We start from the raw sequence: 25,885 nt of genomic DNA, 5'->3' as shown, positions 1-25,885 counted from the left end.
TTAATGTTGTTATGTGTCTCTGTGGAGGATAGCCTGGTACCGTCCTTCCAGGGTTAATGTTGTTATGTGTCTCTGTAGAGGATAGCCTGGTACCGTCCTTCCAGGGTTAATGTTGTTATGTGTCTCTGTAGAGGATAGCCTGGTACCGTCCTTCCAGGGTTAATGTTGTTATGTGTCTCTGTAGAGCATAGCCTGGTACCGTCCTTCCAGGGTTAATGTTGTTATGTGTCTCTGTGTAGGATAGCCTGGTACCCTCCTTCCAGGGTTAATGTTGTTATGTGTCTCTGTAGAGGATAGCCTGGTACCGTCCTTCCAGGGTTAATGTTGTTATGTGTCTCTGTGGTGGATAGCCTGGTACCGTCCTTCCAGGGTTAATGTTGTTATGTGTCTCTGTGGTGGATAGCCTGGTACCGTCCTTCCAGGGTTAATGTTGTTATGTGTCTCTGTGGAGGATAGCCTGGTACCGTCCTTCCAGGGTTAATGTTGTTATGTGTCTCTGTGTAGGTGGAGGATAGCCTGGTACCGTCCTTCCAGGGTTAATGTTGTTATGTGTCTCTGTGGAGGATAGCCTGGTACCGTCCTTCCAGGGTTAATGTTGTTATGTGTCTCTGTGGAGGATAGCCTGGTACCGTCCTTCCAGGGTTAATGTTGTTATGTGTCTCTGTGGAGGATAGCCTGGTGCCGTCCTTCCAGGGTTAATGTTGTTATGTGTCTCTGTGTAGGTGGAGGATAGCCTGGTACCGTCCTTCCAGGGTTAATGTTGTTATGTGTCTCTGTAGAGGATAGCCTGGTACCGTCCTTCCAGGGTTAATGTTGTTATGTGTCTCTGTGGAGGATAGCCTGGTACCGTCCTTCCAGGGTTAATGTTGTTATGTGTCTCTGTAGAGGATAGCCTGGTACCGTCCTTCCAGGGTTAATGTTGTTATGTGTCTCTGTAGAGGATAGCCTGGTACCGTCCTTCCAGGGTTAATGTTGTTATGTGTCTCTGTGTAGGTGGAGGATAGCCTGGTACCGTCCTTCCAGGGTTAATGTTGTTATGTGTCTCTGTAGAGGATAGCCTGGTACCGTCCTTCCAGGGTTAATGTTGTTATGTGTCTCTGTGGAGGATAGCCTGGTACCGTCCTTCCAGGGTTAATGTTGTTATGTGTCTCTGTGGAGGATAGCCTGGTACCGTCCTTCCAGGGTTAATGTTGTTATGTGTCTCTGTGGAGGATAGCCTGGTACCGTCCTTCCAGGGTTAATGTTGTTATGTGTCTCTGTGGAGGATAGCCTGGTACCGTCCTTCCAGGGTTAATGTTGTTATGTGTCTCTGTGGAGGATAGCCTGGTACCCTCCTTCCAGGGTTAATGTTGTTATGTGTCTCTGTAGAGGATAGCCTGGTACCGTCCTTCCAGGGTTAATGTTGTTATGTGTCTCTGTAGAGGATAGCCTGGTACCGTCCTTCCAGGGTTAATGTTATGTGTCTCTGTAGAGGATAGCCTGGTACCGTCCTTCCAGGGTTAATGTTGTTATGTGTCTCTGTAGAGGATAGCCTGGTACCGTCCTTCCAGGGTTAATGTTATGTGTCTCTGTAGAGGATAGCCTGGTACCGTCCTTCCAGGGTTAATGTTGTTATGTGTCTCTGTAGAGGATAGCCTGGTACCGTCCTTCCAGGGTTAATGTTGTTATGTGTCTCTGTGGAGGATAGCCTGGTACCGTCCTTCCAGGGTTAATGTTGTTATGTGTCTCTGTGGAGGATAGCCTGGTACCGTCCTTCCAGGGTTAATGTTGTTATGTGTCTCTGTGGAGGATAGCCTGGTACCGTCCTTCCAGGGTTAATGTTGTTATGTGTCTCTGTAGAGGATAGCCTGGTACCGTCCTTCCAGGGTTAATGTTGTTATGTGTCTCTGTGGAGGATAGCCTGGTACCGTCCTTCCAGGGTTAATGTTGTTATGTGTCTCTGTGTAGGTGGAGGATAGCCTGGTACCCTCCTTCCAGGGTTAATGTTGTTATGTGTCTCTGTGGAGGATAGCCTGGTACCGTCCTTCCAGGGTTAATGTTGTTATGTGTCTCTGTGGAGGATAGCCTGGTACCGTCCTTCCAGGGTTAATGTTGTTATGTGTCTCTGTGTAGGTGGAGGATAGCCTGGTACCCTCCTTCCAGGGTTAATGTTGTTATGTGTCTCTGTGGAGGATAGCCTGGTACCGTCCTTCCAGGGTTAATGTTGTTATGTGTCTCTGTAGAGGATAGCCTGGTACCGTCCTTCCAGGGTTAATGTTGTTATGTGTCTCTGTGGAGGATAGCCTGGTACCCTCCTTCCAGGGTTAATGTTGTTATGTGTCTCTGTGGAGGATAGCCTGGTACCGTCCTTCCAGGGTTAATGTTGTTATGTGTCTCTGTGGAGGATAGCCTGGTACCGTCCTTCCAGGGTTAATGTTGTTATGTGTCTCTGTGGAGGATAGCCTGGTACCCTCCTTCCAGGGTTAATGTTGTTATGTGTCTCTGTAGAGGATAGCCTGGTACCGTCCTTCCAGGGTTAATGTTGTTATGTGTCTCTGTAGAGGATAGCCTGGTGCCGTCCTTCCAGGGTTAATGTTGTTATGTGTCTCTGTGGAGGATAGCCTGGTACCGTCCTTCCAGGGTTAATGTTGTTATGTGTCTCTGTGGAGGATAGCCTGGTGCCGTCCTTCCAGGGTTAATGTTGTTATGTGTCTCTGTGGAGGATAGCCTGGTGCCGTCCTTCCAGGGTTAATGTTGTTATGTGTCTCTGTGTAGGTGGAGGATAGCCTGGTACCATCCTTCCAGGGTTAATGTTGTTATGTGTCTCTGTGGAGGATAGCCTGGTGCCGTCCTTCCAGGGTTAATGTTGTTATGTGTCTCTGTGTAGGTGGAGGATAGCCTGGTACCATCCTTCCAGGGTTAATGTTGTTATGTGTCTCTGTGTAGGTGGAGGATAGCCTGGTACCGTCCTTCCAGGGTTAATGTTGTTATGTGTCTCTGTGGAGGATAGCCTGGTGCCGTCCTTCCAGGGTTAATGTTGTTATGTGTCTCTGTGTAGGTGGAGGATAGCCTGGTACCGTCCTTCCAGGGTTAATGTTGTTATGTGTCTCTGTAGAGGATAGCCTGGTACCGTCCTTCCAGGGTTAATGTTGTTATGTGTCTCTGTAGAGGATAGCCTGGTACCGTCCTTCCAGGGTTAATGTTGTTATGTGTCTCTGTAGAGGATAGCCTGGTACCCTCCTTCCAGGGTTAATGTTGTTATGTGTCTCTGTAGAGGATAGCCTGGTACCCTCCTTCCAGGGTTAATGTTGTTATGTGTCTCTGTAGAGGATAGCCTGGTACCCTCCTTCCAGGGTTAATGTTGTTATGTGTCTCTGTAGAGGATAGCCTGGAACCGTCCTTCCAGGGTTAATGTTGTTATGTGTCTCTGTGGAGGATAGCCTGGTACCGTCCTTCCAGGGTTAATGTTGTTATGTGTCTCTGTAGAGGATAGCCTGGTACCCTCCTTCCAGGGTTAATGTTGTTATGTGTCTCTGTAGAGGATAGCCTGGTACCGTCCTTCCAGGGTTAATGTTGTTATGTGTCTCTGTGTAGGTGGAGGATAGCCTGGTACCGTCCTTCCAGGGTTAATGTTGTTATGTGTCTCTGTGTAGGTGGAGGATAGCCTGGTACCGTCCTTCCAGGGTTAATGTTGTTATGTGTCTCTGTAGAGGATAGCCTGGTACCGTCCTTCCAGGGTTAATGTTGTTATGTGTCTCTGTGTAGGTGGAGGATAGCCTGGTACCGTCCTTCCAGGGTTAATGTTGTTATGTGTCTCTGTAGAGGATAGCCTGGTACCCTCCTTCCAGGGTTAATGTTGTTATGTGTCTCTGTAGAGGATAGCCTGGTACCGTCCTTCCAGGGTTAATGTTGTTATGTGTCTCTGTAGAGGATAGCCTGGTACCGTCCTTCCAGGGTTAATGTTGTTATGTGTCTCTCTGGAGGATAGCCTGGTACCCTCCTTCCAGGGTTAATGTTGTTATGTGTCTCTGTGTAGGATAGCCTGGTACCGTCCTTCCAGGGTTAATGTTGTTATGTGTCTCTGTGTAGGTGGAGGATAGCCTGGTACCGTCCTTCCAGGGTTAATGTTGTTATGTGTCTCTGTGGAGGATAGCCTGGTACCGTCCTTCCAGGGTTAATGTTGTTATGTGTCTCTGTAGTGGATAGCCTGGTACCGTCCTTCCAGGGTTAATGTTGTTATGTGTCTCTGTAGAGGATAGCCTGGTACCGTCCTTCCAGGGTTAATGTTGTTATGTGTCTCTGTAGAGGATAGCCTGGTACCCTCCTTCCAGGGTTAATGTTGTTATGTGTCTCTGTAGAGGATAGCCTGGTACCCTCCTTCCAGGGTTAATGTTGTTATGTGTCTCTGTGGAGGATAGCCTGGTACCCTCCTTCCAGGGTTAATGTTGTTATGTGTCTCTGTGGAGGATAGCCTGGTACCGTCCTTCCAGGGTTAATGTTGTTATGTGTCTCTGTAGAGGATAGCCTGGTACCGTCCTTCCAGGGTTAATGTTGTTATGTGTCTCTGTGGAGGATAGCCTGGTACCGTCCTTCCAGGGTTAATGTTGTTATGTGTCTCTGTGTAGGTGGAGGATAGCCTGGTACCGTCCTTCCAGGGTTAATGTTGTTATGTGTCTCTGTAGAGGATAGCCTGGTACCGTCCTTCCAGGGTTAATGTTGTTATGTGTCTCTGTGTAGGTGGAGGATAGCCTGGTACCGTCCTTCCAGGGTTAATGTTGTTATGTGTCTCTGTAGAGGATAGCCTGGTACCGTCCTTCCAGGGTTAATGTTGTTATGTGTCTCTGTAGAGGATAGCCTGGTACCGTCCTTCCAGGGTTAATGTTGTTATGTGTCTCTGTAGAGGATAGCCTGGTACCGTCCTTCCAGTGTTAATGTTGTTATGTGTCTCTGTGGAGGATAGCCTGGTACCGTCCTTCCAGGGTTAATGTTGTTATGTGTCTCTGTGTAGGTGGAGGATAGCCTGGTACCGTCCTTCCAGTGTTAATGTTGTTATGTGTCTCTGTAGAGGATAGCCTGGTACCGTCCTTCCAGGGTTAATGTTATGTGTCTCTGTAGAGGATAGCCTGGTACCGTCCTTCCAGGGTTAATGTTGTTATGTGTCTGTAGAGGATAGCCTGGTACCGTCCTTCCAGGGTTAATGTTGTTATGTGTCTCTGTGGAGGATAGCCTGGTACCGTCCTTCCAGGGTTAATGTTGTTATGTGTCTCTGTAGAGGATAGCCTGGTACCGTCCTTCCAGGGTTAATGTTGTTATGTGTCTCTGTAGAGGATAGCCTGGTACCCTCCTTCCAGGGTTAATGTTGTTATGTGTCTTTGTGTAGGATAGCCTGGTACCGTCCTTCCAGGGTTAATGTTGTTATGTGTCTCTGTAGAGGATAGCCTGGTACCGTCCTTCCAGGGTTAATGTTGTTATGTGTCTCTGTGGAGGATAGCCTGGAACCGTCCTTCCAGGGTTAATGTTGTTATGTGTCTCTGTGGAGGATAGCCTGGTACCCTCCTTCCAGGGTTAATGTTGTTATGTGTCTCTGTGTAGGTGGAGGATAGCCTGGTACCGTCCTTCCAGTGTTAATGTTGTTATGTGTCTCTGTGTAGGTGGAGGATAGCCTGGTACCGTCCTTCCAGGGTTAATGTTGTTATGTGTCTCTGTAGAGGATAGCCTGGTACCGTCCTTCCAGGGTTAATGTTGTTATGTGTCTCTGTGGAGGATAGCCTGGTACCGTCCTTCCAGGGTTAATGTTGTTATGTGTCTCTGTAGAGGATAGCCTGGTACCGTCCTTCCAGGGTTAATGTTGTTATGTGTCTCTGTAGAGGATAGCCTGGTACCGTCCTTCCAGGGTTAATGTTGTTATGTGTCTCTGTTGAGGATAGCCTGGTACCGTCCTTCCAGGGTTAATGTTATGTGTCTCTGTAGAGGATAGCCTGGTACCCTCCTTCCAGGGTTAATGTTGTTATGTGTCTCTGTGGAGGATAGCCTGGTACCGTCCTTCCAGGGTTAATGTTGTTATGTGTCTCTGTGGAGGATAGCCTGGTACCGTCCTTCCAGGGTTAATGTTGTTATGTGTCTCTGTGGAGGATAGCCTGGTACCGTCCTTCCAGGGTTAATGTTGTTATGTGTCTCTGTGGAGGATAGCCTGGTACCGTCCTTCCAGGGTTAATGTTGTTATGTGTCTCTGTAGAGGATAGCCTGGTACCGTCCTTCCAGGGTTAATGTTGTTATGTGTCTCTGTAGAGGATAGCCTGGTACCGTCCTTCCAGGGTTAATGTTGTTATGTGTCTCTCTGGAGGATAGCCTGGTACCGTCCTTCCAGGGTTAATGTTGTTATGTATCTCTGGAGGATAGCCTGGTACCGTCCTTCCAGGGTTAATGTTGTTATGTGTCTCTGTAGAGGATAGCCTGGTACCGTCCTTCCAGGGTTAATGTTGTTATGTGTCTCTGTGTAGGATAGCCTGGTACCGTCCTTCCAGGGTTAATGTTGTTATGTGTCTCTGTGTAGGTGGAGGATAGCCTGGTACCGTCCTTCCAGGGTTAATGTTGTTATGTGTCTCTGTGTAGGTGGAGGATAGCCTGGTACCGTCCTTCCAGGGTTAATGTTGTTATGTGTCTCTGTGGAGGATAGCCTGGTACCGTCCTTCCAGGGTTAATGTTGTTATGTGTCTCTGTGGATGATAGCCTGGTACCGTCCTTCCAGGGTTAATGTTGTTATGTGTCTCTGTAGAGCATAGCCTGGTACCGTCCTTCCAGGGTTAATGTTGTTATGTGTCTCTGTGTAGGTGGAGGATAGCCTGGAACTGTCCTTCCAGGGCCTGGATGTTAAACTGGACATTTTCTTCTTCTATGAGGAAACTGATGTTGTGTGGAACGGAGGAACCCAAGCTAAGAGTGGGAAGAAATTCAAGTAAGTCTCTGTTTTCCTCTACTGTATGTTATAGAGCTGAGTCACTGTTGCTTAGTGATAGACAATAACAAACGACTGCTAAGAAGTCTTCAGTTTATTGAACGTCGGGCTTTAAAAAATAATAGATATATACAGTGGGGGAAAAAAGTATTTAGTCAGCCACCAATTGTGCAAGTTCTCCCACTTAAAAAGATGAGAGAGGCCTGTAATTTTCATCATAGGTACACTTCAACTATGACAGACAAAATGAGAAAAATCCTGCAGTGCCAGTCGTGTCCCCCTGCTTAAGCCTGTACATGTCCAGGCCCGTCTGAAGTTTGGGGCTGCTTTGGGGCTGTTTTTCTGCAAAGGGACCAGGACGACTGATCCGTGTAAAGGAAAGAATGAATGGGGCCCATGTATCGTGAGATTTTGAGTGAAATCCTCCTTCCATCAGCAAGGGCAGTGAAGATGAAACGTGGCTGGGTCTTTCAGCATGACAATGATCCCAAACACACCGCACGGGCAACGAAGGAGTGGCTTCGTAAGAAGCATTTCAAGGTCCTGGAGTGGCCTAGCCAGTCTCCAGATCTCAACCCCATAGAAAATCTTTGGAGGGAGTTGAAAGTCCGTGTTGCCCAGCAACAGCCCCAAAACATCACTGCTCTAGAGGAGATGGAGGAATGGGCCAAAATACCAGCAACAGTGTGTGAAAACCTTGTGAAGACTTACAGAAAACGTTTGACCTCTGTCATTGCCAACAAAAGGTATATAACAAAGTATTGAGATAAACAAATACTTATTTTCCACCATAATTTGCAAATAAATTCATTAAAAATCCTACAATGTGATTTTCTGGATTTTTTTTTTCTCATTTTGTCTGTCATAGTTGAAGTGTACCTATGATGAAAATCACAGGCCTCTCTCATCTTTTTAAGTGGGAGAACTTGCACAATTGGTGGCTGACTAAATACTTTTTTACCCCACTGTATATGCTTGTCCAACATCTCATTCCAAAATCATGGCCATTTAATATGGAGTTGGTCCCCCTTTACTGCTATAATAGCCTCCAGTCTTCTAGGAAGGCTTTCCACTAGATGTTGGAACAATGCTGCGTGGACTTGCATTAGTGAGGTCAGGCACTATCTTGGGCGATTAGTCCTGGCTCGCCGTCAGCGTTTCAATTCATCCTAAAGGTGTTCGATGCGGTTGAGGTCAGGGCTCTGTGCAAGCCAGTCAAGTTCTTCCACACCGATCTCGACAAACCATTTCTGTATGGACCTTTTCTGTATGCTGTAACAGGAAAGAATCTAGAATGTCATTGTATACTGTAGTGTTAAGATTTCCCTTCACAGGAACTAAGGGGCCTGAACCATGAAAAAACAGCCCCAGACCATTATTCCTCCTCCACCAAACTAGTTGGCACTATTCCTTCGGGCAGGTAGCGTTCTCCTGGCATCCGCCAAACCCAGATTTGTCCGTCGGACTGTCAGATGGTGAAGCTTGAATCATCACTCCAGAGAAGGAGTTTCCACTGCTCCAGAGTCCAATGCAGCAAGCTTTACACCACTCCAGATGAACAGTTCTTGTGCTGACGTTGCTTCGAGGCAGTTCGGAACTCGAGAGTGTTGCAACTGAGGGCAGAAGATTTTTACCCACTTCAGCGGTCTCGTTCTGTGAGCTTGTGTGGCCTACCACTTCGCGGCACAGCCGTTGTTGCTCCTAGACGTTTCCACTTCACAATAACAGCACTTACAGTTGACCGGGACAGCTAAAGCAGGGCAGAAATCGGACCAACTGACTTGTTGGAAAGGTGGCATCCTAAGACTGTGCCTCGTTGAAAGTCACTGAGTTCTTCGGTACGGCCCATTCTACTGCCAATGTTTGTCTATGGAGATTGCATGGCTGTGTGCTTGATTTTATACACCAGTCAGCAACGGTTGTGGTCGAAAGTAGCCGAGTCCACTAATTTGAAGGGTTTCCTCATACGTGTGTGTGTGTTATTTATGTATTTATTTATTTATTTATATATATATATTAGTGTATATTTTAAATATTAGTGTATATTTTAAATATTAGTGTATATTTTGAATATTAGTGTATATTTTAAATATGTTTTTGATACCATTCCAGACTTACTAACCAGAGACTCCTACCCATTCTGCTAGGTATGTGTTCCCCAAGTTGACTCTCTGCTGGACTGAGCTGATGGACCTGAAGGTGCGTGTCCCCTGTGAGACGCTAGACTATGTATCAGCTAACTATGGGCCGACCTGGAACACGCCTGTAAAGACCTGGGACTGGAAGAGCTCTCCGCCCAACGTGCAGGACAACGGGGTGTGGCCTGTCAGGGAGTGGGATGAGGTCATCCAGGTGTACTGACATACTGCTACACTACATATGGGGTGTGGCCTGTCAGGGAGTGGGATGAGCTCATCCAGGTCTACTGACATACTGCTACACTACATATGGGACTACATTGGAGTACACTGAAACCACACGGAAGAAAATGGACTGAAACGGGGAGGGTCTATCGATCTGGACCGTCGATCTGGACCGTCGATCTGGACCGTCGATCTGGACCGTCGATCTGGACCGTCGATCCTGTTTTTGTACATTTTGCTACGGCGTGCACTATACGACCCTGAGTACACTCTTCCGAAGTACACTACACCTGAAAACCCCACACCAAAGTAGCAACTTTACTACTAAGGGTGTGAGTCTGAGCTGGTGGCTTACCATTGGCTTACCATTGGCTGGTGGCTTACCATTGGCTGGTGGCTTACCATTGGCTGGTGGCTTACCATTGGCTGGTGGCTTACCATTGGCTTACCATTGGCTTACCATTGGCTAGTTGGTTGTGAACTGCAGACCACCAATACTGGACTCTCTTCCTCCTTAGGACTGAAGCAACTGTCTATTGATCTGTAATGTGTGTTCCTTGTTTGAAATACTGTATTACGTTGACAAAAAGATGTCATAGACATTTTAATAGCTACTGACATTACTTACTACTGACATGTTGGGTAGGGCCATATTACGGCCATGCTTACTTGATATGGGGTTATTACGGCCTTGGCTACTTGATATGGGGTTATTACGGCCTTGGCTGCTTGATATGGGGTTATTACGGCCTTGGCTACTTGATGTGGGGTTTTTACGGTCTTGGCTGCTTGATATGGGGTTATTACGGCCTTGGCTGCTTGATGTGGGGTTATTACGGCCTTGGCTACTTGATATGGGGTTATTACGGCCTTGGCTGCTTGATATGGGGTTATTACGGCCTTGGCTACTTGATATGGGGTTATTGTGGCCTTGGCTGCTTGATATGGGGTTATTACGGCCTTGGCTGCTTGATATGGGGTTATTGTGGCCTTGGCTGCTTGATATGGGGTTATTACGGCCTTGGCTGCTTGATATGGGGTTATTACGGCCTTGGCTACCTGATATGGGGTTATTGTGGCCTTGGCTGCTTGATATGGGGTTATTACGGCCTTGGCTGCTTGATATGGGGTTATTACGGCCTTGGCTGCTTGATATGGGGTTATTACGGCCTTGGCTACTTGATATGGGGTTATTACGGCCTTGGCTACTTGATATGGGGTTATTACGGCCTTGGCTGCTTGATATGGGGTTATTACGGCCTTGGCTGCTTGATATGGGGTTATTACGGCCTTGGCTACTTGATATGGGGTTATTACGGCCTTGGCTGCTTGATATGGGGTTATTACGGCCTTGGCTGCTTGATATGGGTTTATATGGGGTGCTAGGTGGTGGTGACATTATGTTCATATTTTATATATTTTATGCCTCTTGTGTTTCAGGAATCATTGATTTGCCAACAAATCGTATCTTATTTTCCTTTGTATTGAGTTTTGTCATCGTTGTTGAAGGGAACTATGATCACGCTAGCCTGAGTTCTAGCCTGAGTGCCAGTCTGTCTGTGCTGTCATGCCAACTCCTTGTCACTCATTTAGCTTGACAATGACAGCATTGGAGTTATCAAGAGAACAAACTGATCTGGGACCAGGCTATGCTCACCAGCTGACGACTCCAATTTTTTTAAATGATTAAAAGCTTTGACATGATGAGACCGGTCAGAAATATGCAGCGTCCCATAAAACAACCCAGACCAGAACCGTAGGCCTGATCACAGATAACGACGAAACAGCCTATAGGGAGGAAGTCAGAGACCTGGCCGGGAGGTGCCAGGACAACAACCTCTCCCTCAACGACGAGACAGCCTATAGGGAGGAGGTCAGAGACCTGGCCGGGAGGTGCCAGGACAACAACCTCTCCCTCAACGACGAGACAGCCTATAGGGAGGAGGTCAGAGACCTGGCCGGGAGGTGCCAGGACAACAACCTCTCCCTCAACGTGATCAAGACAAAGGAGATGATTGTGGACTAGAGGAAAAAAAGAACCGACCACGCCCCCATTCTCATCGCCGGGGCTGCAGTGGAGCAGGTCGAGAGCTTCAAGTTCCTTGGTGTCCACATCAACAACAAACTAACATGGTCCAAACATACCAAGACAGTCGTGAAGAGGACACGACAAAACCTATTCCCCCTCAGGAGACAAAAGATTTGGCATGGGTCCTCAGATCCTCAAAAAAGGTTTTACAGCTGCACCATCGAGAGCATCCTGACTAGTTGCATCACTGCCTGATATGGCAACTGCTCGGCCTCCGACCACAAGGCACTACAGAGGGTAGTGGGTACGGCTCAGTACATCACCGTGGACAAGCTTCCTGCCATCCAGGACCTATAAAGACTCCAGCCACCCTAGTCAAGACTGTTCTCTCTGCTACTGCATGGCAAGCGGTACCGGAGCACCTAAAGGCTTCTAAACAGCTTCTACCCCAAAGCCATAAGTCTCCAGCTAATCAAATGGCTCCCCAGACTATTTGTATTGCTGCCCCCCCTTTTACACCTGCTACTCTCTGTTGTTATCATCTGTGCATTGTCACTTTAATAGCTCTATGTACATATTACCTCAACTAACCGGTGCCCCCGCACATTGACTCTGTACCATAACACCCTGTATATAGCCTCCACATTGACTCTGTACCGTAACACCCTGTATATAGCCTCCACATTGACTCTGTACCGTAACACCCTGTATATAGCCTCCACATTGACTCTGTACCGTAACACCATGTATATAGTCTCCACATTGACTCTGTACCGTAACACCCTGTATATAGCCTCCACATTGACTCTGTACCGGTACACCCTGTATATAGCCTCCACATTGACTCGGTACCATAACACCCTGTATATAGCCTCCACATTGACTCTGTACCGTAACACCATGTATATAGCCTCCACATTGACTCTGTACCGTAACACCCTGTATATAGCCTCCACATTGACTCTGTACCGGTACACCCTGTATATAGCCTCCACATTGACTCTGTACCATAACACCCTGTATATAGCCTCCACATTGACTCTGTACCGGTACCCCCTGTATATAGCCTCCACATTGACTCTGTGCCGTAACACCATGTATATAGCCTCCACATTGATTCTGTACCGTAACACCCTGTATATAGCCTCCACATTGACTCTGTACCGGTACCCCCTGTATATAGCCTCCACATTGACTCTGTACAGGTACCCCCCTGTATATAGCCTCCACATTGACTCTGAACTGGTACCCCCTGTATATAGCCTCACTATTGTTAGTTTACTGCTGCTCTTTAATTAGGTTACTTGAATATGGGGTTACTTTTATTGCTTATTCTTATCCATATACAACTACGTTATTGGTTAGGGGCTCATAAGGAAGCGTTTCACTGTAAGGTCTACACTTTTTTTTTGTGTTCGGGCGCATGTGACTAATAAAGTTTGATTTGAATAGAATCCAACTGCTGTGCATGACCCTGCTCTGTATAGTTGGTACGTGGAACTGTTTTCTGTACAGCCGGATCTATATGTTGCTGTATTTCATGGTTGTAGCAACTTCATTAAATAAATAAAAAACACCTTAAAGAAGTCCTTTTTTTGATTTACGTGGTAAGCTGGTGTTCCCTTACAAACGTTCCTGAACGGGAGAGATGATGGCGTCCTGATATTGCTATCGGTCTGCCGGTAGTGTTGTCTCAGACCATGTGACCAAGTCTTTACTACAACATGTCTCGCATCCCAAATGGAGCACTTCACCAAGTCGTGCACTACTTTTTAATGGGCTCTGGTCAAAAGCAGTGCACTATATTGGGAGTGGACATTCTGTTCAGGGAAGAGGGGCTCTGTTTGGGACGCTGTCGATTAGTCATGAAGTTCCCAGGTCTTCTCCTCAGTGTTTTGTCATTGCCTCATCATGCCTGCTGTGTTGGTGCTGCTGTTACCGGCACTGGATCTGCTACCGTCTGTGTATCTGGGGGCCGAGGTGCAGATCTGGCCGGGAGAATACACCCACTGTGAACAACACACCCACTCTGAACCATACACCCACTCTGAACAACACACCCACTCTGAACAACACACCCACTCTGAACAACACACCCACTCTGAACAACACACCCACTCTGAACTATACACCCACTCTGATCAATACACCCACTCTGAACTATACACCCACTCTGAACAATACACCCACTCTGAACCATACACCCACTCTGAACCATACACCCACTCTGAACAATACACCCACTCTGATCAATACACCCACTCTGAACTATACACCCACTCTGAACAATACACCCACTCTTATCAATACACCCACTCTTATCAATACACCCACTCTGAACTATACACCCACTCTGAACAATACACCCACTCTGAACCATACACCCACTCTGAACAATACACCCACTCTGAACCATACACCCACTCTGAACCATACACCCACTCTGAACCATACACCCACTCTGAACAACACACCCTTGAATATGCTCTGAACAACACACCCACTCTGAACAACACACCCACTCTGATCAATACACCCACTCTGAACAATACACCCACTCTTATCAATACACCCACTCTGAACAACACACCCACTCTGAACTATACACCCACTCTGAACAACACACCCACTCTGAACAACACACCCACTCTGAACAACACACCCACTCTGAACAATACACCCACTCTGAACCATACACCCACTCTGAACAATACACCCACTCTGAACCATACACCCACTCTGAACCATACACCCACTCTGAACCATACACCCACTCTGAACTATACACCCACTCTGAACTATACACCCACTCTGAACAATACACCCACTCTGAACCATACACCCACTCTGAACCATACACCCACTCTTATCAATACACCCACTCTGAACAATACACCCACTCTGAACAATACACCCACTCTTATCAGAACACCCACTCTTATCAATACACCCACTCTGAACAATACACCCACTCTTATCAGAACACCCACTCTTATCAATACACCCACTCTTATCAATACACCCACTCTTATCAGAACACCCACTCTTACCAATACACCCACTCTTATCAATACACCCACTCTGAACAATACACCCATTCTTATCAATACACCCACTCTTATCAATACACCCACTCTTATCAGAACACCCACTCTTATCAATACACCCACTCTTATCAATACACCCACTCTGAACAATACACCCACTCTTACCAATACACCCACTCTTATCAATACACCCACTCTGAACAATACACCCATTCTTATCAATACACCCACTCTTATCAGAACACCCACTCTTATCAATACACCCACTCTTATCAATACACCCACTCTGAACAATACACCCACTCTGAACAATACACCCACTCTTATCAGAACACCTACTCTGAACAGTACACCCACTCTGAACAGTACACCCACTCTTATCAATACACCCATTCTTATCAATACACCCACTCTTATCAATACACCCACTCTGAACAATACACCCACTCTGAACAATACACCCACTCTTATCAGAACACCCACTCTTATCAGAACACCCACTCTTATCAATACACCCACTCTTATCAATACACCCACTCTTATCAATACACCCACTCTTATCAATACACCCACTCTTATCAATACACCCACTCTTATCAATACACCCACTCTTATCAGAACACCCACTCTTATCAGAACACCCACTCTTATCAATACACCCACTCTGAACAATACACCCACTCTTACCAATACACCCACTCTTATCAATACACCCACTCTGAACAATACACCCATTCTTATCAATACACCCACTCTTATCAGAACACCCACTCTTATCAATACACCCACTCTTATCAATACACCCACTCTGAACAATACACCCACTCTGAACAATACACCCACTCTTATCAATACACCCACTCTTATCAATACACCCACTCTTATCAATACACCCACTCTGAACAATACACCCACTCTGAACAATACACCCACTCTTATCAGAACACCCACTCTTATCAGAACACCCACTCTTATCAGAACACCCACTCTTATCAATACACCCACTCTTATCAATACACCCACTCTTATCAATACACCCACTCTTATCAATACACCCACTCTTATCAATACACCCACTCTTATCAATACACCCACTCTGAACAATACACCCACTCTTATCAATACACCCACTCTTATCAATACACCCACTCTGAACAATACACCCACTCTTATCAATACACCCACTCTTATCAATACACCCACTCTTATCAATACACCCACTCTGAACAATACACCCACTCTGAACAATACACTCACTCTGAACAATACACTCACTCTTATCAATACACTCACTCTTATCAATACACCCACTCTTATCAATACACCCACTCTGAACAATACACCCACTCTTATCAATACACCCACTCTTATCAATACACCCACTCTGAACTATACACCCACTCTTATCAATACACCCACTCTTATCAATACACCCACTCTGAACTATACACCCACTCTGAACAATACACCCACTCTGAACCATACACCCACTCTGAACAATACACCCACTCTGAACCATACACCCACTCTGAACCATACACCCACTCTGAACCATACACCCACTCTGAACAACACACCCACTCTGAACAACACACCCACTCTGAACAACACACCCACTCTGATCAATACACCCACTCTGAACAATACACCCACTCTTATCAATACACCCACTCTGAACAACACACCCACTCTGAACTATACACCCACTCTGAACAACACACCCACTCTGAACAACACACCCACTCTGAACAACACACCCACTCTGAACAATACACCCACTCTGAACCATACACCCACTCTGAACAATACACCCACTCTGAACCATACACCCACTCTGAACCATACACCCACTCTGAACCATACACCCACTCTGAACTATACACCCACTCTGAACTATACACCCACTCTGAACCATACACCCACTCTGAACCATACACCCACTCTGAACCATACACCCACTCTTATCAATACACCCACTCTGAACAATACACCCACTCTGAACAATACACCCACTCTTATCAGAACACCCACTCTTATCAATACACCCACTCTGAACAATACACCCACTCTTATCAGAACACCCACTCTTATCAATACACCCACTCTTATCAATACACCCACTCTTATCAGAACACCCACTCTTACCAATACACCCACTCTTATCAATACACCCACTCTGAACAATACACCCATTCTTATCAATACACCCACTCTTATCAGAACACCCACTCTTATCAATACACCCACTCTTATCAATACACCCACTCTGAACAATACACCCACTCTTACCAATACACCCACTCTTATCAATACACCCACTCTGAACAATACACCCATTCTTATCAATACACCCACTCTTATCAGAACACCCACTCTTATCAATACACCCACTCTTATCAATACACCCACTCTGAACAATACACCCACTCTGAACAATACACCCACTCTTATCAGAACACCTACTCTGAACAGTACACCCACTCTGAACAGTACACCCACTCTTATCAATACACCCATTCTTATCAATACACCCACTCTTATCAATACACCCACTCTGAACAATACACCCACTCTGAACAATACACCCACTCTTATCAGAACACCCACTCTTATCAGAACACCCACTCTTATCAATACACCCACTCTTATCAATACACCCACTCTTATCAATACACCCACTCTTATCAATACACCCACTCTTATCAATACACCCACTCTTATCAATACACCCACTCTTATCAATACACCCACTCTTATCAGAACACCCACTCTTATCAATACACCCACTCTGAACAATACACCCACTCTTACCAATACACCCACTCTTATCAATACACCCACTCTGAACAATACACCCATTCTTATCAATACACCCACTCTTTTCAGAACACCCACTCTTATCAATACACCCACTCTTATCAATACACCCACTCTGAACAATACACCCACTCTGAACAATACACCCACTCTTATCAATACACCCATTCTTATCAATACACCCACTCTTATCAATACACCCACTCTGAACAATACACCCACTCTGAACAATACACCCACTCTTATCAGAACACCCACTCTTATCAGAACACCCACTCTTATCAATACACCCACTCTTATCAATACACACACTCTTATCAATACACCCACTCTTATCAATACACCCACTCTTATCAATACACCCACTCTTATCAATACACCCACTCTTATCAATACACCCACTCTGAACAATACACCCACTCTTATCAATACACCCACTCTGAACAATACACCCACTCTTATCAATACACCCACTCTTATCAATACACCCACTCTTATCAATACACCCACTCTTATCAGAACACCCACTCTGAACAATACACCCACTCTTATCAATACACCCACTCTTATCAATACACCCACTCTTATCAATACACCCACTCTGAACAATACACCCACTCTGAACAATACACTCACTCTGAACAATACACTCACTCTTATCAATACACTCACTCTTATCAATACACCCACTCTTATCAATACACCCACTCTGAACAATACACCCACTCTGAACAATACACCCACTCTGAACAATACACCCACTCTTATCAGAACACCCACTCTTATCAATACACCCACTCTTATCAGAACACCCACTCTGAACAATACACCCACTCTTATCAGAACACCCACTCTTATCAATACACCCACTCTGAACAATACACCCACTCTTATCAATACACCCACTCTGAACAATACACCCACTCTTATCAATACACCCACTCTGAACAATACACCCACTCTGAACAATACACCCACTCTGAACAATACACCAACTCTGAACAATACACCCACTCTGAACAATACACCCACTCTTATCAATACACCCACTCTGAACAATACACCCACTCTTAACCATACACCCACTCTTAACCATACACCCACTCTGAACCATACACCCACTCTGAACAATACACCCACTCTGAACAATACACCCACTCTTATCAATACACCCACTCTTATCAATACACCCACTCTGAACAATACACCCACTCTGAACAATACACCCACTCTTATCAATACACCCACTCTTATCAATACACCCACTCTGAACAATACACCCACTCTGAACAATACACCCACTCTGAACAATACACCCACTCTGAACAATACACCCACTCTTATCAGAACACCCACTCTTATCAATACACCCACTCTGAACAATACACCCACTCTGAACAATACACCCACTCTTATCAATACACCCACTCTTATCAGAACACCCACTCTGAACAATACACCCACTCTTATCAATACACCCACTCTTATCAGAACACCCACTCTTATCAATACACCCACTCTTATCAATACACCCACTCTGAACAATACACCCACTCTTATCAATACACCCACTCTGAACAATACACCCACTCTTATCAATACACCCACTCTGAACAATACACCCACTCTTATCAATACACCCACTCTGAACAATACACCAACTCTTATCAATACACCCACTCTGAACAATACACCCACTCTTATCAATACACCCACTCTGAACAATACACCCACTCTTATCAATACACCCACTCTTATCAATACACCCACTCTTATCAATACACCCACTCTTATCAGAACACCCACTCTTATCAATACACCCACTCTTATCAATACACCCACTCTTATCAATACACCCACTCTTATCAGAACACCCACTCTTATCAGAACACCCACTCTTATCAATACACCCACTCTTATCAATACACCCACTCTGAACAATACACCCACTCTTATCAGAACACCCACTCTGAACAATACACCCACTCTTATCAATACACCCACTCTTATCAATACACCCACTCTTAACCATACACCCACTCTTAACCCCACTCTTAACCATACACCCACTCTTAACCATACACCCACTCTTACACCCACTCTTAACCATACACCCACTCTTAACCATACACCCACTCTTACACCCACTCTTAACCATACACCCACTCTTAACCATACACCCACTCTGAACATGAAGACCCTGGTGGAGGAGCTGACACCGAGAGCCCACCAGACCACTGCGACCACCCACCAGATCACCGCGACCGCCCACCAGATCACCGCGACCGCCGGTCTCTATCTACTTAGTCTCGCAGGGCCCTCCATCCAAATCTCATCTAGTTGACTCAGGAACGGAAGCCTGGGTGTCCGATGTTTTCTGTGGCCGCCCTCCTGCTCTGTGGGTGTCTGGGCACAGATGCATATGATCCTGGAGGAGCTGGTGGAGGGGAACCGTAGTGGCACAGTGGTCCTGGAGGGGAACCGTAGTGGCACAGGGGTCCTGGAGGGGAACCGTAGTGGCACAGTGCTGGAGTCCACCGCCTCACTTTCCATAAACTGTTTTAACAATGTATCCTTTGACCGAAAAGACTGTCAGGAATTCATTGCCAACTTCATAGACTTCTAGAAGTAGGAGTCTCAGAACGCGTCCATGTTACAGACGGCCATCAGAGACCTGATGCAGAAAAGGTCTGCTCCTATGTTTGCCTGGTTAAATGAAAGATATTCCTGTGTAGTGACCTAAGGGAACGTTATTTAATATAAGGGTGAAACACCGGCCCTCTGGGAAATGAAAATGGATCCCTTCAGCAAAATATATTTAACCTAAACCATCCCTGGACGCTTAAAAAAAAACATGTGACCCTCCCCTCTACCCAAAGTAATAATTAACATAAAGTGGGTAGCAGAGAACATGACTTCAGTTTACCCTCACTTCCTGAATAGACCAGAGTCTTAGATATGTAGTTTTAGAAACTGTTCTTCGTCCTGTAAGGAACGATTTTGATAGCGCACAGGGCTGTGGGACAGAAGGTTGTGGGTTCAGAGACCACCGTGGACAGGAGTAGGGGTGGAAAAATATCTATAGTTAAAGCATTGCATGAATCTATCATCGTTTTAGCATGTCATTGTGGAGACTCCCGTTTACCTGTTGTAGGTAGGACTATTTAACATGTCATCATGGAGACTCCTGTTTACCTGTTGTAGGTAGGACTATTTAATATGTCATCATGGAGACTACTGTTTACCTGTTGTAGGTAGGACTATTTAACATGTCATTATGGTGACTCCTGTTTACCTGTTTACCTGTTGTAGGTAGGACTATTTAACATGTCATCATGGAGACTCCTGTTTACCTGTTGTAGGTAGGACTATTTAACATGTCATTATGGTGACTCCTGTTTACCTGTTTACCTGTTGTAGGTAGGACTATTTAACATGTCATCATGGAGACTCCTGTTTACCTGTTTACCTGTTGTAGGTAGGACTATTTAACATGTCATCATGGAGACTCCTGTTTACCCGTTGTAGGTAGGACTATTTAACATGTCATCATGGAGACTCCTGTTTACCCGTTGTAGGTAGGACTATTTAACATGTCATCATGGAGACTCCTGTTTACCTGTTGTAGGTAGGACTATATAATATGTCATCATGGAGACTACTGTTTACCTGTTGTAGGTAGGACTATTTAACATGTCATCATGGAGACTCCTGTTTACCTGTTGTAGGTAGGACTATTTAACATGTCATCATGGAGACTACTGTTTACCTGTTGTAGGTAGGACTATTTAACATGTCATCATGGAGACTCCTGTTTACCTGTTGTAGGTAGGACTATTTAACATGTCATCATGGAGACTCCTGTTTACCTGTTGTAGGTAGGACTATTTAACATGTCATTATGGAGACTCCTGTTACCTGTTTACCTGTTGTAGGTAGGGCTATTTAACATGTCATTATGGAGACTCCTGTTACCTGTTTACCTGTTGTAGGTAGGACTATTTAACATGTCATTATGGAGACTACTGTTTACCTGTTTACCTGTTGTAGGTAGGGCTATTTAACATGTCATTATGGTGACTCCTGTTTACCTGTTGTAGGTAGGACTATTTAACATGTCATTATGGTGACTCCTGTTTACCTGTTGTAGGTAGGACTATTTAACATGTCATCATGGAGACACCTGTTTACCTGTTGTAGGTAGGACTATTTAACATGTCATTATGGAGACACCTGTTTACCTGTTGTAGGTAGGACTATTTAACATGTCATTATGGAGACTCCTGTTTACCTGTTGTAGGTAGGACTATTTAACATGTCATTATGGAGACTCCTGTTTACCTGTTTACCTGTTGTAGGTAGGACTATTTAACATGTCATCATGGAGACTCCTGTTTACCTGTTTACCTGTTGTAGGTAGGACTATTTAACATGTCATTATGGAGACTCCTGTTTACCTGTTGTAGGTAGGACTATTTAACATGTCATTATGGAGACTCCTGTTTACCTGTTGTAGGTAGGACTATTTAACATGTCATCATGGAGACTCCTGTTTACCTGTTGTAGGTAGGACTATTTAACATGTCATTATGGAGACTCCTGTTTACCTGTTGTAGGTAGGACTATTTAATATGTCATCATGGAGACTCCTGTTTACCTGTTGTAGGTAGGACTATTTAACATGTCATCATGGAGACTCCTGTTTACCTGTTGTAGGTAGGACTATTTAACATGTCATTATGGAGACTCCTGTTTACCTGTTGTAGGTAGGACTATTTAACATGTCATTATGGAGACTCCTGTTTACCTGTTTACCTGTTGTAGGTAGGACTATTTAACATGTCATTATGGAGACTTCTGTTTACCTGTTGTAGGTAGGACTATTTAACATGTCATTATGGAGACTCCTGTTTACCTGTTGTAGGTAGGACTATTTAACATGTCATTATGGAGACTCCTGTTTACCTGTTTACCTGTTGTAGGTAGGACTATTTAACATGTCATTATGGAGACTCCTGTTTACCTGTTTACCTGTTGTAGGTAGGACTATTTAACATGTCATCATGGAGACACCTGTTTACCTGTTTACCTGTTGTAGGTAGGACTATTTAACATGTCATCATGGAGACTCCTGTTTACCTGTTGTATGTAGGACAATTTAACATGTCATCATGGAGACTCCTGTTTACCTGTTGTAGGTAGGACTATTTAACATGTCATTATGGAGACTCCTGTTTACCTGTTGTAGGTAGGACTATTTAACATGTCATTATGGAGACACCTGTTTACCTGTTGTAGGTAGGACTATTTAACATGTCATTATGGAGACTACTGTTTACCTGTTGTAGGTAGGACTATTTAACATGTCATTATGGAGACTCCTGTTTACCTGTTGTAGGTAGGACTATTTAACATGTCATTATAGAGACTCCTGTTTACCTGTTGTAGGTAGGACTATTTAACATGTCATCATGGAGACTCCTGTTTACCTGTTGTAGGTAGGACTATTTAACATGTCATCATGGAGACTCCTGTTTACCTGTTGTAGGTAGGACTATTTAACATGTCATCATGGAGACTCCTGTTTACCTGTTGTAGGTAGGACTATTTAACATGTCATTATGGAGACTCCTGTTTACCTGTTGTAGGTAGGACTATTTAATATGTCATTATGGAGACTCCTGTTTACCTGTTGTAGGTAGGGCTATTTAACATGTCATTATGGAGACTACTGTTTACCTGTTGTAGGTAGGACTATTTAACATGTCATCATGGAGACTCCTGTTTACCTGTTTACCTGTTGTAGGTAGGGCTATTTAACATGTCATTATGGAGACTCCTGTTTACCTGTTGTAGGTAGGACTATTTAACATGTAATTATGGAGACTCCTGTTTACCTGTTGTAGGTAGGACTATTTAACATGTCATCATGGAGACTCCTGTTTACCTGTTGTAGGTAGGACTATTTAACATGTCATCATGGAGACTCCTGTTTACCTGTTGTAGGTAGGACTATTTAACATGTCATTATGGAGACTCCTGTTTACCTGTTGTAGGTAGGACTATTTAACATGTCATTATGGAGACTCCTGTTTACCTGTTTACCTGTTGTAGGTAGGACTATTTAACATGTCATTATGGAGACTCCTGTTTACCTGTTTACCTGTTGTAGGTAGGACTATTTAACATGTCATCATGGAGACTCCTGTTTACCTGTTGTAGGTAGGACTATTTAACATGTCATCATGGAGACTCCTGTTTACCTGTTGTAGGTAGGACTATTTAACATGTCATCATGGAGACTCCTGTTTACCTGTTGTAGGTAGGACTATTTAACATGTCATCATGGAGACTCCTGTTTACCTGTTGTAGGTAGGACTATTTAACATGTCATCATGGAGACTCCTGTTTAGCTGTTGTAGGTAGGACTATTTAACATGTCATCATGGAGACTCCTGTTTACCTGTTGTAGGTAGGACTATTTAACATGTCATCATGGAGACTCCTGTTTACCTGTTGTAGGTAGGACTATTTAACATGTCATTATGGAGACTCCTGTTTACCTGTTTACCTGTTGTAGGTAGGACTATTTAACATGTCATCATGGAGACTCCTGTTTACCTGTTGTAGGTAGGACTATTTAACATGTCATCATGGAGACACCTGTTTACCTGTTGTAGGTAGGACTATTTAACATGTCATTATGGAGACTCCTGTTTACCTGTTGTAGGTAGGACTATTTAACATGTCATCATGGAGACTCCTGTTTACCTGTTGTAGGTAGGACTATTTAACATGTCATCATGGAGACTCCTGTTTACCTGTTGTAGGTAGGACTATTTAACATGTCATCATGGAGACACCTGTTTACCTGTTGTAGGTAGGACTATTTAACATGTCATTATGGAGACTCCTGTTTACCTGTTGTAGGTAGGACTATTTAACATGTCATTATGGAGACTCCTGTTTACCTGTTGTAGGTAGGACTATTTAACATGTCATTATAGAGACTCCTGTTTACCTGTTGTAGGTAGGACTATTTAACATGTCATTATGGAGACTCCTGTTTACCTGTTTACCTGTTGTAGGTAGGACTATTTAACATGTCATCATGGAGACTCCTGTTTACCTGTTGTAGGTAGGACTATTTAACATGTCATTATGGAGACTCCTGTTTACCTGTTGTAGGTAGGGCTATTTAATATGTCATCATGGAGACTACTGTTTACCTGTTGTAGGTAGGACTATTTAACATGTCATCATGGAGACTCCTGTTTACCTGTTGTAGGTAGGGCTATTTAACATGTCATTATGGAGACTCCTGTTACCTGTTTACCTGTTGTAGGTAGGACTATTTAACATGTCATTATGGAGACTTCTGTTTACCTGTTGTAGGTAGGACTATTTAACATGTCATTATGGAGACACCTGTTTACCCGTTGTAGGTAGGACTATTTAACATGTCATTATGGAGACTACTGTTTACCTGTTTACCTGTTGTAGGTAGGACTATTTAACATGTCATTATGGAGACTCCTGTTTACCTGTTGTAGGTAGGACTATTTAACATGTCATTATGGAGACTCCTGTTTACCTGTTGTAGGTAGGACTATTTAACATGTCATCATGGAGACTCCTGTTTACCTGTTGTAGGTAGGGCTATTTAACATGTCATTATGGAGACTCCTGTTTACCTGTTTACCTGTTGTAGGTAGGACTATTTAACATGTCATCATGGAGACTCCTGTTTACCTGTTGTAGGTAGGACTATTTAACATGTCATCATGGAGACACCTGTTTACCTGTTGTAGGTAGGACTATTTAACATGTCATTATGGAGACTCCTGTTTACCTGTTGTAGGTAGGACTATTTAACATGTCATCATGGAGACTCCTGTTTACCTGTTGTAGGTAGGACTATTTAACATGTCATCATGGAGACTCCTGTTTACCTGTTGTAGGTAGGACTATTTAACATGTCATCATGGAGACTCCTGTTTACCTGTTGTAGGTAGGACTATTTAACATGTCATTATGGTGACTCCTGTTTACCTGTTTACCTGTTCTAGGTAGGACTATTTAACATGTCATCATGGAGACTCCTGTTTACCTGTTGTAGGTAGGACTATTTAACATGTCATCATGGAGACTCCTGTTTACCTGTTGTAGGTAGGACTATTTAACATGTCATCATGGAGACTCCTGTTTACCTGTTGTAGGTAGGACTATTTAACATGTCATTATGGAGACTCCTGTTTACCTGTTGTAGGTAGGGCTATTTAACATGTCATTATGGAGACTCCTGTTTACCTGTTTACCTGTTGTAGGTAGGACTATTTAACATGTCATTATGGAGACTCCTGTTTACCTGTTGTAGGTAGGGCTATTTAACATGTCATTATGGAGACTCCTGTTTACCTGTTGTAGGTAGGACTATTTAACATGTCATTATGGTGACTCCTGTTTACCTGTTCTAGGTAGGACTATTTAACATGTCATCATGGAGACACCTGTTTACCTGTTGTAGGTAGGACTATTTAACATGTCAATATGGAGACTCCTGTTTACCTGTTGTAGGTAGGACTATTTAACATGTCATTATGGAGACTCCTGTTTACCTGTTTACCTGTTGTAGGTAGGACTATTTAACATGTCATCATGGAGACTCCTGTTTACCTGTTGTAGGTAGGACTAT

The 25,885-nt window shown here is 44.5% G+C and overlaps 1 protein-coding gene across 1 annotated transcript in view; it reads left to right on the top strand.

Annotated features, from left to right (window-relative positions):
- LOC135518438 (ribitol-5-phosphate transferase FKTN-like) overlaps nt 1–12,912 on the top strand; it is a 32,648-nt gene extending 19,736 nt beyond the window's left edge. Inside the window, exons 9-10 of the mRNA XM_064943609.1 lie at nt 6,810–6,934; nt 9,082–12,912. Coding sequence (XP_064799681.1) covers nt 6,810–6,934; nt 9,082–9,295 — 339 coding nt within the window. The 3' untranslated portion in view covers nt 9,296–12,912. The remainder of the gene's footprint in view (nt 1–6,809; nt 6,935–9,081) is intronic.
- The last annotated feature ends 12,973 nt before the right edge of the window (nt 12,913–25,885 follow it).

The sequence above is a fragment of the Oncorhynchus masou genome, chromosome 28, assembly GCF_036934945.1.
Source record: "Oncorhynchus masou masou isolate Uvic2021 chromosome 28, UVic_Omas_1.1, whole genome shotgun sequence".
Taxonomy (NCBI): Eukaryota; Metazoa; Chordata; class Actinopteri; order Salmoniformes; family Salmonidae; genus Oncorhynchus; species Oncorhynchus masou.
Note: the sequence above shows the minus strand (reverse complement) of the source record. Positions and strands in the feature narration are given on the sequence as shown.